Below are 15,643 nucleotides of genomic sequence, written 5' to 3'. Positions count from 1 at the left end.
AAGGATTAACTCACATAGTAGTGAGGTTAGATATCAATTTGTACTGATTGCTGGCTTTTCTCAGAAGCTTATGTGTACAGTAAAGGAGAAGGAAATAGCTGGAGTGATTTATATTTGGAATTTTGCCAGATGGGTGTGATAAAATGTAGAGGAACAAGAAAATTTACTGTACTACAGGTAAATAATCACAGGAATAAGACTACGGGATCTAAGCTCAATAATGAAGGATATGCTAACAGGAGGTACTATTAAAGAAATGTCAAAGAATGGAGGTCTTACTGAGAGTAATAGGAAGAACAACTCAGAGCTTGAAAGGTAAGAGACTATATCAAGAATACACAGGAGGGCTGGATATGGCTCAGTGGTGGAACATGTACAAAGCTCAATAAAGTACATGGATTTGGTGGTCAAAGGTTGAAGGAAGTCCTGCCTTATGTCTTCAGTCTTTTCTATGAATTAAATGATGGAGCCATTTGTTGAAAGTATGATAAGACATGATGAAGCCTGAGATTTAAGGAGAAACGAGGATTTTAAGCAGTCAAAGAAAATAGAAAAGAGCAGATTATAAATTAAGAAAGATTTCTAGCACCATACAAATCCACCAGATTGTAGAAGTCAATTTATAGTAACAAGTTTAAATTTATTCTTGGACAACTTAAGTCAGTTACATTATTCTACTATAGACATTCTTCTGGAAACTATTTTTTCAAGAAAATTTTAGAAATAATGCTTTCTGTTTACCTCTGTGGAAAAAAAATCTCCAATGGTTTGGCTCTATAACAAATACTAGCAATGAATAACTATATTTAGTTCACCATTATACTCTAAATAAAATTTAAGATTGTATTAAACATGCAAAACATTAACCTACAATGATAATGAGAAGATAAGCACATATAATGACTAGCAAAAACTGTGGAAGACATCACGAACTTACGGAAAAAGGGCATCCAAGACTCGCTGGCCAGTCAGCAAAGGATGGTTGGCTGGCAGCTTTTCGGTGACAGGCCGAACTTGGCGGACAGGCCATACCTGGACCATGTTGAACTTCTCCTTTACACCTTCAAATTCAAGCTCCAAGACTACATCCTGTAAAAATATAGGAGGATTCTGAGTATGGTCTAATTTGTGATGTTTCTTCCTCCAAAATTTAAGGAACCCCAGATTCCTCTTGGGATAGAAAGGCAGTATGTAGACATGAGAAAGGAGATTTACACTTTTAATTGTGAACATTTACATATAGTCTTTATTTTTTTTAATCAGGTGTGTTTCGATGATTTAAAAAAAAATTTAGTGGAGTCTTTTAGAAAGGAGTGCACCAAGCAATAGATAAATAGTTAATTTCACTATGTGTAAATAAACAGTAAAGTCTTAAAGAATGTAGCATGATGGGCCGGGGATTTAGCTCAGTGGTTTCGCTGCTTGGTGCAAGGACCCAAGTTTGATCCTCGGAACCAAAAAAAACAAAAAAAGAAGGCTAAGCATATAGCAAAATGCCCCTGGGCCTAGGGAGAAGTGAAAATTTCATATTTATGTTCCATTCTCTGTTTTATTTATTATACAGAACTTATACTACTTTAATGAAAAATACCTGCTAAAAGCCTCCAACTATTTAAAATAGTTAGAAGTCTTTAAATATCTAAATTAAACATTTATAAAAGCAAAAGGATAATGAGTAGTATGGTAACATCTGAGAATACTGAATTCCAAAGTTCAAGGCCCTAAAGAAATCTGTAATCTTGTTGATACATGAATTTGAATTATCTGCTTTTGGGTGGTTCCTTTATTTGGAATGAGTGTGTTTCTAAGCTAGTAAGTCTAGATGATTGTTCAAAATACCCTCCTCACACAAACTCTTGTTGTCCTCTATATGTTGTAGAGCACAGACTTCTGTGAAAAGATTTAAAAATGATCTCTTATCACATTTTATTGGGAGGAAATCATGTCTCCTCAAACTCACAAAATTGATTTGAGTCAATTATATATTACCACATGTAACTATAAATACAATTAAAGGACTAAGTTACCCAAAGTAAGAATTCACATAATGCATTATACAATTAATGATGTGAATACTGCTTGACAGTAAAAATCCAGGTCTATTCATTCCATGCCAACAAAGGATTTAAATAAATGTAGCATCAGTTAATAAGGTAGGGAAATGTTATACTTCTTAATTTGTACTCTCAAGTCCAAGTCAAAACAAAATATCCTTACAAGATAATGTAAGGCTGGGGATGTTGCTCAGGAGTACAGCACTTGCCTAGCATGTGCAAGTTTCTGGGGCCAATCCCCAGCAACACACACACACGCACACACACACACAAAGCTACTTAGAAATTCTATATTAAATATTTTATTTAGGGCACTGAAACAAGGCAACTATCATATATAAATAGGGCCATTCTGTGGGACAGTTTAAAAGATACTTACAGAGGCATCATAATTCCCAGGTGGAGCAATGTAAGTTACAGTTCCTCTATTTCGGGGAGGTAACATGATTTTGTGTTTGATGAGTGAGTTCTCATTCACAATTCCATAAATATCTCCACCAGTGATATGACTGCCAACCTAGAGATCAAATGCATTTTATCTGTTTAATGCTCAAATAAACCCAAAGTAGATCCACCCTTGTTGCTATCAATTAAATGATTTGTCTCACTTATTAATAAAATATAATGGTTCTGTAATCTTATTAATGTGCATTTAAGGAAAAACTTAGTATCTTTTATAGCCTACTTTTATTTAGGTTAAAAGTACTAAATGGTTCACCAAAGATTCATTTCACCTTCTTTTACCAAGGTTAGAAATTCTTGATTATACAGACATACCCGTAAGTTTTTGCACGGTGTAAAATCCCATTTGATATCTCTGCTAAGGGCAGACACATTTACTCCTCTTGGGATGTAGATACTTTGGGTTTGATTGCTGATATCCGACAAAGGCCTTTGAATACCATCAAAAATGGCTCCCATAATGCCAGGACCAAGCTCTACTGAGAGTGGTTTACCAGTGCGGAGTACAGGGTCTCCAACAGACACACCAGCTAGAAGGTGGTTGAGGAAAACTCACTCTGAAAGTTGAAAGACATTAATAATAGGATATATCACAGTTTAAAAGAGAAATAAGCTAAAAGAGAGCCTCCCAAACTTTCTTGCTTTACAGCAATCTTAATGTTTCAGTAATATTTTCAGTGCCTAGGACAAATAATATACCCAACAATTCCAATTATTAAATAGTTCTGTCCATACTACTTAATACGTATATACATGCTAAGAACTGAGAAGCAATGAAAGAATACACATAAATTGAAAGGAAAAAGAATATTAATTTTAGTCTTATCCATAATTCTTATGAGCAGGATGTGAATGCTTATTGGGCACTGCATAATTTTCAAACCTTACAATCAGACTGGAAACTTCTTTCACATTGATTTTCACCTATTTGCATTTTAGCTTAGCAACCTTTGAGAAAAGTCAGCTTTGCAAACATGACACTACTGACAAAAATGTGATATAGCAAAGTAATGAAACTGTTTATTAACTCAAGCAACTAGAGTCTGACAAAATGTCATATTCCTGGTTAACTTCAAAAATTTAAGACATCGTGAGTTTGTTACAGAAACCTAGGGTGCCTTTGTAGTTTAGGAACCACAGGGCTAAAAACAGAAGCAAGAACCTCTTATTAATTCATCATTTCAGACATACTACTGAAGAACAGCAGTCTCCTAAAAAAGACAGTAGTACCTGGACAAAAACTTTTACAACACCAAGATCTAAGGAAGGGCCGGGGATTTAGCTCAGTGGTTCTGCTGCCCGCCTTACAAGTGCAAAGTCCTGAGTTCGATCCCCAGTACCAAAAAACCCCACAAAGATCCAAGGAAAAAGCTTGGCATGGTAGTGCATGCTAGTAATCCCAACACTGGGAGGCTGAGGCAGGAAGATCACAAGTTGAATCCAACCTGGCAACTTAGTGATACCCTGTCTCAAAATAAAAAATTTAAAAAGGCTAGAGATACAGCTTGGTGAGAAGGCCCTGGGTTGATTTCCTAGTAACACAAAAAAATCTAGGAAAAAGATCTTTGAAAAGGAAAACAATAAAATCTGCAAATGAGCATAGGAAATCTGCCTTATTCTCTAGTATTCGTTGTCAGGAGTAAAAGTCAGTACACCTTTTACAGAAAGCAATTTAGCACTATCTATCAAAATTAAAAATGGATAAATTTTGACCTAGGAATCTAACTTCTGAAAATTTACACTGTAGCACTGTTGATAAGACAGAAAGATGAAAAGCAATCAAAATTAAAATTTCTATCATTAAGAGATTAACTAATGGAAACCCATGATAGAATTCTATGTAGCCATAAAAAAAAGGAATAGGGACATCTATAAATTGCTCTAGAATGACTTCCAAAACATGTACTTTCATCCTCAATATCTGATTATGAAATTTTTTAAACCTACAAAGTTGAGAAAATTTTTCAGTGAATTCTATCTCTACCTTCTACCATTAACATTTTATCACATTATCTACTCTTCTTCAATATATATAAAAATAATGTAAATAAAATAACATATAATATGATAGTTTAGGCAGGCATGGTAGGAAATTTATGTTTAAAAGTGAATTTAAAAATATTTTTTGCAGTACTAGGGATTGAGCCTAGTGCCTTCTCACTGAGCCATATCCCCAAGCCTTTTTTATTTTGAGACATGATCTTGCTTTGTTGCTAAATTGCCCAGGTTGGGCTCTAACTTGAGATCCTCCTGCCTCAACTTCCCAGAGTGCTGGGATTAGAGGAGAGTACCACCATGCCCAGCTTAACTAAAGGCCAATATTCTAATAATCAAACAGTAAGGACTTTCTTGTGCTAAAGCTGTAACATGTCACCCAGTGCTATTCATTAGACTACAGAGTAGTGACTAATTGTAGACTTATTATTTTAAATAGAAATCATGATTGGAGAATTGTAGCAATATAAATCAGTATTATTCCATTTATGACTACTAGTATTACAACATGTGTCCAATAAAAAAATTTCCAACTAGTCCCTTTGAAGTTTGTGAATTACTAAAACATTAAGGGCAATGAAAGTTCAGAATATATACTAATTTCCTAAAATAAGAATACTAATCCCTAGTGTACTTTTCTCCTTTCTTCAGTTATTCCAATATAAATCAGGTCTCTTCATGACATCTATATTTCATGCTTCTAATATCACTGGTTGTTGCTATTTTTATCTTTGGCTTAAATCCTTATATTTTAACACATAGAAAGCAGCAGGAAATTGAACCAAAAAGGATACAGGTTTCTTCGTACACCTGAATAGTAGCCATATCACCTTCCAACCGAATAATCTCTCCAACCAACTCGCTGTGGCCCACTCTCACCAGCTCATACATGGCTGCACCTGCCATGTCACAGGCTGTAACAACTTAAAAGGACAAAAGATTGCTTTAATGATTTAAGACTCAAGTGCTCTCAGAAGAGTTATAGATACTTTAAAATTCCAATAAATCCAGTAACATGCCTCCTGTCATATATTCAAAAAAGATAAAACTCTTACTATAGTTTCACATAACAATGTATTTTAGTACATGACACAAACTGGTAAACAGGGGCTGGGGAGAAAGCTCAGTGGTGCTGTGCCTGTCTGGCAAGTGCAAGGTCCTGGGACCAGAAAAAAAACTAAAAACAAACAAAACAAAAAAACAAAACCAATAAATTGGTAAACAAAATAATTTGTTAAGCTAAAGGTTATTAATTTGCTTAACATACATGAAAGTTATTTTCAGTGTTTGAAGTTCTGTATCTGGTAGTATTGACACATGCTCTGATCAACCCAGGTTACTACAATACACGGAATGATGGGTTTTGGAATTAAAAAACCTTTAAAATTAGCTTTAGAGGCTGGGGATTTAGCTCAGTAGTTCCAGCGCCTGCCTTGCAAGCACAAAGTCCTGAGTTCGATCCCTGGTACCAAAAAATAAATAAATAATTAAAAAATAAAAAGTAAAATTAGCTTTAGAATGCCACCCAAGTTTACTGTGTTGTCACCATTTCCATTTAGAGATAATACTTAAAGTAACATCTTTACTTTGGAATACCTTAAACCAGTGGTATTTAAAACTTTTCTGGGACACATAACCTTTTTGATAAACTAATTATAGGTCTACATAGGAAGACTCAAACAATACATCTAGAATTTTTTTTTTTTTTTTTTTACAGAACAGTGGATGTGTACTATCAGAAACTACCACTTAAGAAAAACCAATTAAGAACCTCTATTTCTTATAAATACTGAGCCAGAATGAAAACTTATGACTTTGGACTGTGTTGGTTAGTAAGCAAAAATTACTTCTCTGTAAAGAAGGGAAGGCTGCCACATTTTCAGAAACGCCTAAGAACAGATACAACTAGTTACAACTATAGAATAGGTAATATAGTATTTCAGCGGAATTTAAATTATTGATATTTAATTAAACTGTTACAAAAATGAAGATTTATTCATTTTTTAAATGTTTACTTCTATATCTATTATATAAAAAAACTATGATACATTGGAATACCATAGATAAAAAAACTTTAAAATCATATATTGTAAGCAAAAAATTGATGTCATTTCATTTCTACACTATTAAGTAGTTGAGAATTAAAAATTGGTTCCAGAAGCTTACTACATATTTCTGTAGAATATTTTCACCTATATTCTTTGGTGTTGTTCTCTAGCCTTTTCTCTGGAAGTTCCTTTGTTTAGCCTATATGTCCTAAAGACATATCTTTATGATCAAAGGGGAAAATTATTTCTCTGAATGGCAAAAAAAGATTTTAAATAGTGAAATTAATAAAATGTATAACCTTTTTATTACTTGCTAAGGAGCTCAAGCTTAAACACCAAGTTCTTGGGGAGGAAGAAAGAGGCACAATGACTGACAGCCTTCATTTGTCTAAGCACCAAAAAAATACCATCATATCCTCTGTGACTAGAGAAAGAAAGACTATAATGTGAGATTGATAAAGACTCAAGGAAAACTGAATTTTCATAGCTCTAATAATAATAAGTCAATGGGGCCGGGGATTTAGCTCAGTGGCACCACATCTGCCTCCCAAGTGCAGAGGTTCTGAGTCCTGAGTTCAATTCCAGAACCAAAAAATAAATAAATAAATAAATAAAAATCAAGAAGCAAGTTTACCTAGAGAAATTGTGAATTGTGTTTTGCCGTGGGAATGCTCAAGAACAAAATGAATACTGAAATGAGATTTATTATTTAAAACACAGAACTCCAAGTTTTGGCAGAGTAGACAGAAAGTTTAAAGTCACTTTCCATTGTTAGTATGGATTAGGTCAGAAGATTTCTTCTTCACAGGTAGCTAGTTATGTGATACTGCACCTGAAATTGTCATTCAGAAGGATTTATAAACACAAAGAGCAGAAATTGGTATCACTAAGAAATACTCCGAAGACAAATGCTGAAGTTCAAAGCACACTGATATTAACTGAATGCCTATTTTCTGCAAGGTCTTTATATATTAAAACTTTAATCTCAAATTTAACAAAAAATTAATAGATATAGGTAAATACTGAGCACTAATACATCTACATAACATAAACAGGATATCACAAAGTAGCACCTCAATAACTATCAAATTTACATGAGCAACACTAGATGAGCCCTTAGGATGGAGATCATAAAGCAACTATGAGACTTTGACGAGCAAAAAGAATTTATGTAGGTGAAAATAAACCTGTGTATTACCATCAAAAGCACCTTGAAAAGACAATCATAGTTAAGAATCTCTACTCTTGAGATGATTATGTTTTACTTACCAGGTCCTGAGACCCCATGCACATAACCAAATGTACTTTCTTTCTCTTCATCAAGTATCTTGGGTAGTTTGGAGAAATCCATCATGTTAATTTACCTATGCTTTAAAAAAGGAAAGAAAAAAAGATTTTAAAATTAAGTTAGAATTATAAATCCTAAAACTTAAAAATTAAGTTATAATCCTAACACAAAAGAACCAATATTAAGTACCCAACTTTCATTTTTGGTTAACTGTTTAGTTACTATACCTGCTCAGAGTAAAATGCAATACCAAATTCTTAAAGTTTAGTTAAATACCAAGCAATATTGCAAAAAAAGACAAAATCTTTCTAATGACCAAAGCAGCCCTACAAAACCCTCTTCTTCCCCAAATATCTCTCTGACTTCCTCTCCAACTACTCTTAATCTTTCCACATATACACACTGAACTCTGCCACTTCCCAAACACAGGCACATTATTCATACAGGTTGTTCCCGTAACTGGTCTTTATTTCAACATCACTGTTTTCATGAGGTTGCTCTGCCCATCTATTTAAATCACAACATACTTTCCTCCTTACCTGTTTTATTTTTTATCACAGTACTTTCCACAATGAAACAAATTATATATTTTACATTTTAAATAATTTTTATGAAGCTGGGGATATAGCTCAATAGTAGGGTGCTTGCCTAGCATATACAAGGTTGTGGGTTTGCTCTCTAGCATCAAAAACAAAAAAACCCCAAATATGACAAAAGAAAGTTTTTTTATCTATCTTTAAAACTTATCTGAGCATTTTTTCTATCTTTTTTTTAGAAGAGCACAAAATAGTTTTAAGAACATTCAGTTCAACCTCTAAAACTATATAAATTATTTAAGTCCAAACAGAAAATTGGTAATAAATTCTAGGAAAGAAAGCTTATTTTTGACTTTTGACCTAACTTAATAATTATTTAATAAGGGAGATAAAATGCATGTATGTATAAAAAAACTAAACAATGTCCCCAACAACCATAAAATTAAGTCTTTGAACATTAAATGATAAAGTGCTAAATTACATCCTTATTTAAAGAAAGTTCAAAGATTACAGTGTTTAGGAAGACATCTTGATGGTCAGATATAATTTACATAAACTAGGAAAGGCAGAGTAGTAAAGGCACTCCAGATGCAACAATAATAAAAGAAATAAAATATTCAGGAATAGTAAATAAGGCTAACCTGACTGGTTATAAAAAGTTTGTAGTAGGGTAACAGTGACAAAGATGTAAAGGTAGAGAGACTAATTTGTGCATCTTGAATTGAATGTCAAGAAAATAAGTGTACTTTATAAACAAAAGGAAGTGGTAGGAAGATTGAAGAGGAGCTATTAAGAAAAAAAATGGAGTGCAATCACTCCAACAGATGACAGGGGGAGAGGCAATGCACAGGCAGAGTGAGAAGTTGAGAAAGCTAGTTAAGGCTTAAAGGCCAACAGAATTCAAATTATTAAATGCTTACTGAGCTCCTCCCGTGGGAAAGGCACCGTGTCAGACTTAGGGTATGAGTTGTGACTTAAACACATGACTATTCTCAAGGAGCTTTTGCTGGCTTTAAACTATACAGTAAAGCAAAATTACCAAAGTGTTCAAATGACATACAAACACTTTGGGAACAGAAGAGAAACGGACTCAAAACTGGAAGAGAATGTAGAAGTGTAGATAGACATGGATGAACTATATATAGTGAACAGATGGCTTGAAAGTAAGTTATGAGGATAGTTAAGTCCAGATAAAAAGAATACAGAAAGGAAAAGCAAATTCTGAGCTTTGGCAATTAACTGAGGCAAGACTCGGGAGTGTTTTTCAGTCTCTTTTGGAACCATCGAAGGATTATCATACATTCCAAGGAAAACAATTTGTAATCCAATAGACAAGATATCAAAAAATTGGGAGGGCAGTGTAACAATGAAGACAGTAACAATAAAGTTCTGGTTTGGTTTTCTTAGTGCTGTCAGATGTGGGATATTAGACAGGTCTACATGGAAGGACTGAAGGATTACAGACAAAGTATGGAAACAGTAAAAAGATGAGTAGTAGCCAGACATGCCGGCAGATGCCCACAACTGCAACATCCTGGAAGGCTGAAGAAAGACTCCAAATTGAAGTCAACCTGGGCAACTTAGTGAGAGCTTATCTTAAAAAGGGGTGGGGGTGGATCAGTGCAAAGGCCCTGGGTTCAATCCCAGTTTCACAAAATCAAAATCAAAATCAATCAATCAATCAGTGGCTACCAGAGGTTATGAGAGAGGGATGAATAGGATTTTTAGAGTAGTTAAACTGTATGTTACTGTAATGGTGGGTACATGTCATTAAATATTTGTCCAAGTTCACAGAATGCTCAAGAATAAACTAATATAAACTATAAACTTTGAATAATAACAATGCAGTTTTCATTAGTCTTAACAAATATACTACTCAGCAGGGTAATTTTGGTCAGGGAGGGGCTGCACACGTGAGGGGGCATGGAAAATCTCTGTACCTTCCATAATGCTGTGAACCTAAGACTGCTCTTTTAAAAAGCCCTCTATTTTTATAAAAAGTAACAGTCAAGAGTGAAAACAAACAGTAAAACCATAGAGAGATATGAGAAGCCTTACAAGTTACCAGAATAAGATCAGAGAGAAAATAAAATTGTTAAGAACATAGAGATGGCACTGATGGTAAGGTAGAGACAGCTGCAGGATAGTAGTTTGTTGATAAAGATGAGGATAGAGCATAAGTAATTTGAAACAATAGAAATGAATTAGAAAAAAATAAGCCAAATACTACAGTTACCAAAGTTACAGTAAAGGAAACAGATTTTAGGTACCCTCAATAAGAAAAATAAGTTGGAAGAAGGTCAAAGAAGGAAGTAGAAATTGGTTTACTAGAATTTTTGGCTTCTCGAAGATGAAGACACTGAGTAAGAATAAGTATGAGATTGAAAAAGACTAGAAGAGACAGATCAATTTTCTAGAAACTACTAGAAATAATTAATAGGGAAAGAAGAACAAAATCTGAAGATAAACCTATGTTGTTGGGAAATGAGTTCGGGCAAAGTCTTCAAAGAAACAGTAAACAAGCTAATGAGACTGAATTTCAGTCTTCAGAAAATCAAGTATTTTCAAAGTCAGAGGAGCCCTTGATAATCAAATCATATTGTTTAACTTCCTCCTCCCTAATACGGGTATTTCCTTTATTTCATTCATGATACACAGTCATCTGCCTATTAAAATGAAAACAGCATGAGATCCTGAGTCAGAAGACTTGGGATCCAGTCTAGATCTGACATGCTGCAGATACTTTAAACAAATCAAAATTGTGTAAAATCTTCATTAGAAAAAGAAGAATAATGCTACCATTTACTCCAGAGCTATGGTTAGATTACAGATGTGTTTAAATGCTCCTTGTAAAATGTGAAATGTGCAAAAAATTTCATCAGCAATACTACTATTTGAATGGGGCTCAATTTTGACAAACCCATTATACTTTTCAGAAATTTCTTAAGACAGTTTTGCCTATGATAATCTGATTCTACTTCCCTGTAACTTCTGTCCTTTGGCTCTGTTGTTTCCAACTCTGATAGTCAAATCCCCTCTCCAAACAAATCCTCCTCAATACCTTCCACAGCCCCTCAAAGGAAAATCCAGTGCAGACCCCTCACTCCCTAGAGTTAGGGTCTAGGCTATCCTTTTCTGGAAGCATTTCATGATACTGTATTTCTTTTAAAACAGGGCAAACAAAATAATGTTGTATAAGTACTGAAGTGTATCACTTAATCTACTCTAGAGGCTTCTATTGAGAAACAGAGATCAAGACTTTGAGTCAGACAGACTGACTGATAAACTATGAATTTATAAACTTTATAAACTATGGCTTCAGGAAAAAAAAATTCTTTCATCTTTGGGGCCTCAGTTTCAACAGTTTCACCTCAATATCATCTGGGCCTTGAGGCCTAACAGGATGCTTAAAAGAAAAGAAATTCTGATTAGTACTAATTTTATTGTTAATACAAGTTAAAACTGCCTAATTTCTACAAAATGTCTAATGTATTATCTTCTTGTTAACTGAAACAAATCTAGTCACTTAAGTTTTTTTCACAGATATATGATTTACCATAAATTTATTCTCTAAAACCAAATGGATTTTTTTAAAGCTTCAATGATGTGCCTGTTACTATATCACAGGTAGAAAATATAGAAAAGTAAGACATACTCTTTCCTCTAATCATCTTCTGGTGTGGTGGGATAAAAAGAAAAACAGGAGTTTCAATAAAGTGACATATGTGCTCTCATAGGAATACTACAAGATGACTTAGAAGAGCAAAAAGCAAAGTTATCAAACTTGGGCAAGATACAAATGACAGAGCAATTTAAGCTGAGACTTGAAAGATGGGAACAAGGAAGCATTAGAGTACACATTAAAGCTTCCTTACAAGATGATAGTTCAAGTCTATTGGGTGCAAGGTGTTCTAAAGAGTTCAAGAGGCAAAACTGGTGTTCATTCTGATTTTTAAAACTAAGTCTTAACATACTTTCCCTTTAAAGCTGAACAGTACAGCCTTCCAAATGTATGAGCAATGATTAATGGAAAACAAATGGGCTTGCTCATGATTCAGCATCTTATGGGTTTATCACTCAGCTGGATAATCCTAGACACCATGAAAAATTTAATGATTCTGTAGTTTTCAACTTCTTTAAATTTTTAGGCATATATATATGTATATCTATACATGTGTTTCTGTTTTGGGTATTGGGGAACAAACTCATGGGTACTTTGCCACTGAGCTACGTCTCTAACCCTTTATACTCTTTATTTTGAGACAGGTCTTGTTCAGTTTCCCAGGTGGAACTTGAGCTTGTGATCCTCCTGTGTCAGGATCCCTCAGTGCTAGAATTACACTTGTGCACCACCGTGCCCAGCATTTATGCATATATTATTTAATCAAAGCCAAAGACATCAAATATTATAAACAGTGACACCAAATAAGAAAATTATGTGCCTAAATGCTAATTCCACAAATTTGCCTAGAGATGATTTTCACCAGATTCGTAAATTTGATGACTCTGCTTTTTAAAAAGTCAATGTTAAGAGAAAAATAAGATTACGAGCAATTTAGCTTTCTTTGTATCATATGCAAAGAAATTGTTTCAAAGACATCACAAAATCAGCTCTTATTACATGTTTCAGAATAAGACAATTATGAAAAAACCCACGTTTTTAAAGTGTAAAATTCCAAACACTTTTGTCCACTTGATATTTTAACATGCTTAAATTTTACTCTTTGTTAAAGCAAAATGAATTTTTATATTTGCTGTGCTCCTGCCTTGATATTTGTTCTCAGATCTTTCTGTGGATCATTTTTGCTTCTCATTTGTGTGTCTGCCCAAGTATCTCCATCCCAAGAAGCATTCCTGTAATAGTTTTCTTCTCACTGTCATTCTCAATTCTCTTACTCTGCTTTTCTTTATAGCACTTATATGGAAAGAATATAACTTTTAAAAATTTATCTGTGACTGTCTATGTCCTCCCTAGAATGTTAAGTTTTGCGAAGGCATAGAAAATGTGTTAAGCTAGCAGCTGCTGAATAATGTCAAATCCCCTAATACTGCCTTAGTTTTACAAATTGGAAAACTAAAAAATGGAGAGTTTAACTAACTTTACTCAGTTCAAAAAACTAGTTATTAATACAGGTGGGATTTGAACCAAGGCAAGCAGGTTGCAAAGTCTATGCTATTTTAAATATTGTAGTCTCCTAAATCCTGAATTAAGGTGAATTTGATTATTTATATCAAAAAATCCTACCTGTTAAAGAGAACAGCATAACCTCTGCTTTAAGACGGAGATCATATCAGATGATCTCAGAACTACTCTTTTCTCAAAACTACCATTCTGTGCAGTTGCTTTTTCTACCAAATCTTTTATCTTTTCACAAAAAAAATTTTTTTGTTTAAATTAGGCTCTCACAGGATCTCACCATGGAGCCTAGAATAGCCTCAAATTCAGGATCCTCCTGCCTCAGCCTCTCAAGTGCTAGGATTCCAGGTAGCATCAATTTTTTAAAAAAATGTAAGCAAGTTAGCCAATTTGCTGTTATGACTTCTGTACAATCCTCCAGTCCTACTACAGAAGCATGAATAATAGAAATGGTCAAATGGGCCATGGTGAGACACTGAGGAGAGGATATATCATGACCCCTATGGTAGATGTGAGATGCACCACCCAGACTAATCTTCAGAGAAGGACAGGGTGGGGGGAGATCAGTGAACGGACAACTACCTCCCCTTCAAGAGTCAGCCTCAGATGCAGACATTCACATCCTTTGCAGGGCCTGTACCTGGTAACTGAACAAAGGTGAGTGTAAGGCTCAGCCATTTTAGCCAGATGTGGGACCTTCTCACAAATAATACTCAAGATCTCCCTGCTGGGTAGACCTGCTGAGGTCTTGTCAAGTTTGCATCTTATTCTGACTCCCACTTCTGCCCAATTCTGCTTCCATACCCTTCCTTTCACATACACTGATCCCCAATAAACACTTTCTGCAACAAACTCTCTCTTAACATCTGCTTTTGGATAAGTCAAAATATTCAAATAATGAACAAACTGGAAAATCACTCCCTGGCTAACTGAAAGTTATATTCACCCTTGAGTCATTATAAATTTTGGCCTGTTTTCTGTCTTCTCTTATAATTAGTTGTTTTGTAAAAGAAGAGAATCCAGAACTGGCTTTGGAAAGCAAGTTACATCAAGGAAATAGGGCAATCCTCTATGAAATCAAATGACAGGGTGTTTGGCTGTTAAAGGTCAGGCTTCCAAGGGTCTGTGGGTATAGTACCCCAAAAACATCAGGCTCCCAAACAACCAAAGCCTTTGTTTCTAGAAGGAGCTCCTTGTCATTTTTCAGCATAAACCTTAGATAAAACCCATTAACAGCAGTGATAGTCTATTTGGTTTCTAAACCATGATTTTATGACAGAGTTGGAAAAATATGTTCTTAGGTCCAGGAGTTTCCAGCTCCAAGCTCTTAACAAGTAAACACTGCACAAAACTTCTAGGATTGGCTCAAGGTAACAAGGTGTTATGGCTTGTATCTTGATGTCTTCCCACAGGTAGGTAGGTAGGGCTTTTCATGTGACTGGATCTAGGGTGTGTGAATGTGGATTAAGGGTGTGATACTGGGATTAAGGGTGTGTGGTACTGTATTAGTTCACTAAATGGTTTATCTCAGTTCTGGGTGTGGGTGGCACCACCCAAAAGGCTGCCGGCCTGGGATAAAAGGGAAAGGGAGGCTTGCTGTTGCTGCTTTCTGCCTGCCATGGTATGAACTGTTTTTCCTCTATGATGTCCTCTGCCATGGTGTCCTGTCTCGGAGCCAGCTCACTATGGACTGAAACCTCTACAAACTGTGAGCTGAAATACACCTTTCCTCCTTGAACTTGTGGGTGTCAGGTGTTTTGTCACCAATGAAGAACTAACCAAGACACTGGCCATCTTAAAGCACTGAAATTTGTAATTCCCATAGTACTGGGATGTTCCTATTATATATACATCTCAATTTTTTTCAGCAAAGCACTCAAATTACAGTAAAACAAGTGAACATTGAAGAATACAGGTAACTTTCCATCCATCTCCTAATATTCCAGAATCTGGACAAGAATAGTATGCTACAGCAGTCTGAAAGCAAAGAAATTTCTTGGGATGCCCTTAAATTCAAACAAGTTTTATACTTCATCACATATAAAATGAGTTTTAGTACAAATTTCACTATAAATAATGAAAATAGCACTTTCTCTCTAAGAAATAAAAATTATACATCAGGT

The 15,643-nt window shown here is 34.7% G+C and overlaps 1 protein-coding gene across 4 annotated transcripts in view; it reads right to left on the bottom strand.

The window, feature by feature from the left end:
• Positions 1–15,643, bottom strand: part of Atp6v1a (ATPase H+ transporting V1 subunit A) — a 51,317-nt gene that overhangs the window by 22,869 nt on the left and 12,805 nt on the right. For all 4 annotated transcript variants that reach the window (XR_015452825.1, XM_087215728.1, XM_087215731.1 and 1 more), the window contains 5 exons: positions 7,829–7,928; positions 5,306–5,434; positions 2,832–3,046; positions 2,434–2,571; positions 938–1,089 (listed from right to left, as the gene is read on the bottom strand). Coding sequence is in view for 3 of the 4 variants with exons in the window: in XM_087215728.1 (XP_087071854.1) it covers positions 938–1,089; positions 2,434–2,571; positions 2,832–3,046; positions 5,306–5,434; positions 7,829–7,913 (719 nt within the window). In the remaining variant the exon portion in view is untranslated. The remainder of the gene's footprint in view (positions 1–937; positions 1,090–2,433; positions 2,572–2,831; positions 3,047–5,305; positions 5,435–7,828; positions 7,929–15,643) is intronic.

The sequence above is a fragment of the Heterocephalus glaber genome, unplaced genomic scaffold, assembly GCF_053883595.1.
Source record: "Heterocephalus glaber isolate CG9 unplaced genomic scaffold, H.glaber_assembly_v1.0 deba00000122, whole genome shotgun sequence".
Classification (NCBI taxonomy): domain Eukaryota; kingdom Metazoa; phylum Chordata; class Mammalia; order Rodentia; family Bathyergidae; genus Heterocephalus; species Heterocephalus glaber.
Note: the sequence above shows the minus strand (reverse complement) of the source record. Positions and strands in the feature narration are given on the sequence as shown.